Below are 2,500 nucleotides of genomic sequence, written 5' to 3' on the forward strand. Positions count from 1 at the left end.
ATAAAGAAATGGATATATATATATATATATATATATATATATATATATATTATATATATATATATATATATATATATATATATATATATATATATATATATATATATATATATATATATATATATAAAGAAAGAAAATAATAGGAATTACAAGAAATAAGAATAAGAAATCGCAATAATAATAATAATAATAATGATAATGATAAGAATATTAAGCAATAAATATTTTTCCCCATTTATAACTGATATATTGAGGTGAGAGGTACATAGAAAGGAAGAAACAATAGACTGAGTTACAAACAGGCGGAGGGATATAATAGATGGCAGAAAAAAGAAAAGAAAAAACAAACAAACTAAAGCGGTTACACGATGGAAAGAGATTGAAATGAGAGAGAAAAAGGAAGAGAGACAGAATTTTCAAATAATTATATGAACGGTTTAGGAAGTATAAAAGCAAAGGTTTCCTGTACGGTGAAGGTTGCTTAATCGATGAGAAGCAGAAATAAGAAAAGCAGAAAGAGAGAAAGAGAGAGGGAGAAGAGAGAGAGCCTGAGACAGAAAGACAGATAGAGAGAAGAGACAGACATAGAGAGAAAGAGAAGAGAGAGACAGGCAGAAATACAGACAGAGAATAGCGAGAGAAGAGAGAGAGATAGACAGACAGATAGACAGATAGAATGTAGAGAGAGAAGAGAGAGAGAGACAGACAAAAAGACATAGGAGGGCGAGAGGGCACGGAGGGCAAGGAAGGCGTGGCACGGTGTCGTATGCTGAAACACGGAGGGCGCGGTCGTGCCCGATAGCCAAGTGAGGTTTACGGCGCAGAATGACACTGTTTTCAGACGCCGCTGGGAAAAGGAAAAGGAAAACGTGCCAGTCATGGATTTTGCCCTTTAGACCAGGCTTACTTCAGGATGATAAGCCTTGAAAAAAGAATACTGGACTTTGCTGTGATATCATCTCTTTTCTCCCTAGTTATTTTGCTCTTAATAGAGAAAATAAGCTGGATTTTGCAAGGAAATTATCTTTCTCTTCGCAGATTATGAAGATCGGAAGAAGAAAACGTATATCCGTGTTAATCTTTCACTGAATGTCTATCAAGAATCAGTATTGAAGAAATGTTATCTACACTACTCAAACTGTTTGAATGATTTTATCTAATATCCTTAGATTGATTATTCATTGACCCCTTTCTCATAATATGAATATCTGAATATTAATACGGGCCAGCTAAAATTGATAAATAAAGTTTACAACTGGAGGAGAAAGACAGAAAACAAAACAAACAAGGAATTCTAACTTGGATGTTACTAACACTTGTGACACTTCTTCGCACCGTCTCAATCGAATATATGAAGCGTGACTTCATCGAAACGAGGTCATCAACGTGGCCCTAAAGAACCAATGATGAATGAATTTCCTCCACTTAACATCACCGAAGGCACCACGTCATGGGGCACGCGCTCGGGGGAAGTCAATATAAAAGCTGAGGGGCTGACGGTGAAACAGGGAGTTAACTCACGCCTCTGACATGGTGAGGACGGGAAGGACCTGAACGCATGAGGAGGAAATCTTGTATTTGACGAATGTTAATAAGGAATGGGGGATATAGCTGATAGTGACTGTATCGTCTCTTTCCCATTTCAGAATCTCCTTTTAGTGACAGCAGCGACTTTTCTGGCTTCCTGCAGCTCAGCGAAGCTTGGCGGAAGTCATGGGCATGAGGGAAGGTCCTTTGGCAGAGGAGCTGCGTTCAGTGGCGGTCATGGTTCTTCAGGGATCGTCAGTACGGGGTACCTCGGGCCCGCTACTGGAGGACATGGCCTCGTTGGGGCCACTGGAATTCATCATAGCGGCCCTTCAGTAACTGCACATGAACCTGTCATTCCTATAGGAAGACATGTAGGAAGCGCGGTCCATCAGAGTCCTGCTGTAGGACATATCGATGGACAAGTCCATGCCCGTGGGTTCGCAAGTGGAGGTCTCGTTGGGGGCCAGCCTGTAATCCCAGGAGCAGTTGACCTTCGCTACGATGGACCTGGTGGCCAACACAACGCCCTGGCAGGGATCGGGGCAGATGAAGCAGCACTTATTATCAAGGGATCTTTTGATTTCGGCCGCGACGACGACATTAAAGGCAGCCGCGCTTCCTCCGGAGCCTTTAGAGGCGCACATGTTGGAGGCTTCGGCGGTGCAAGTGACCATGAATCTTCCGAGGAAGACCATGGAGGTGAGATACTCGTCGGTAGTGAATATAGCGGATCCGTTGGTGGAGGATCTACTATTAAAGGACATTTCAGTGAGATTCCTGCTGGTGAGGAACACAGTCTTATCGGGGGAACTGTCGGAAGTGGACACGCTCTTTCTGGAAGCCATTTAGCAGTTGGACATGCTCTTACCGGTGGTCCAGTTGGAGGTGGACACGCTGTTTCTGGAGGACACGTAGTAGGCTCTACTACAGGTGCTTATGCTGCTTCTGGAGGCCAAACTGGAGGAGGACA

At 42.6% G+C, this 2,500-nt stretch overlaps 1 protein-coding gene across 1 annotated transcript in view; it reads left to right on the forward strand.

The window, feature by feature from the left end:
- The first annotated feature begins 1,406 nt into the window (after positions 1-1,406).
- The window catches only part of LOC113824477 (uncharacterized transmembrane protein DDB_G0289901), a 2,286-nt gene continuing 1,192 nt past the window's right edge, over positions 1,407-2,500 (forward strand). The window contains exons 1-2 of the mRNA XM_027377221.2: positions 1,407-1,499; positions 1,647-2,500. The exon at positions 1,647-2,500 is cut by the window's right edge and continues 1,192 nt beyond it. Of these exons, the coding sequence (XP_027233022.2) occupies positions 1,407-1,499; positions 1,647-2,500 (947 nt within the window). The remainder of the gene's footprint in view (positions 1,500-1,646) is intronic.

Source organism: Penaeus vannamei, chromosome 28 (genome assembly GCF_042767895.1).
Source record: "Penaeus vannamei isolate JL-2024 chromosome 28, ASM4276789v1, whole genome shotgun sequence".
Taxonomy (NCBI): Eukaryota; Metazoa; Arthropoda; class Malacostraca; order Decapoda; family Penaeidae; genus Penaeus; species Penaeus vannamei.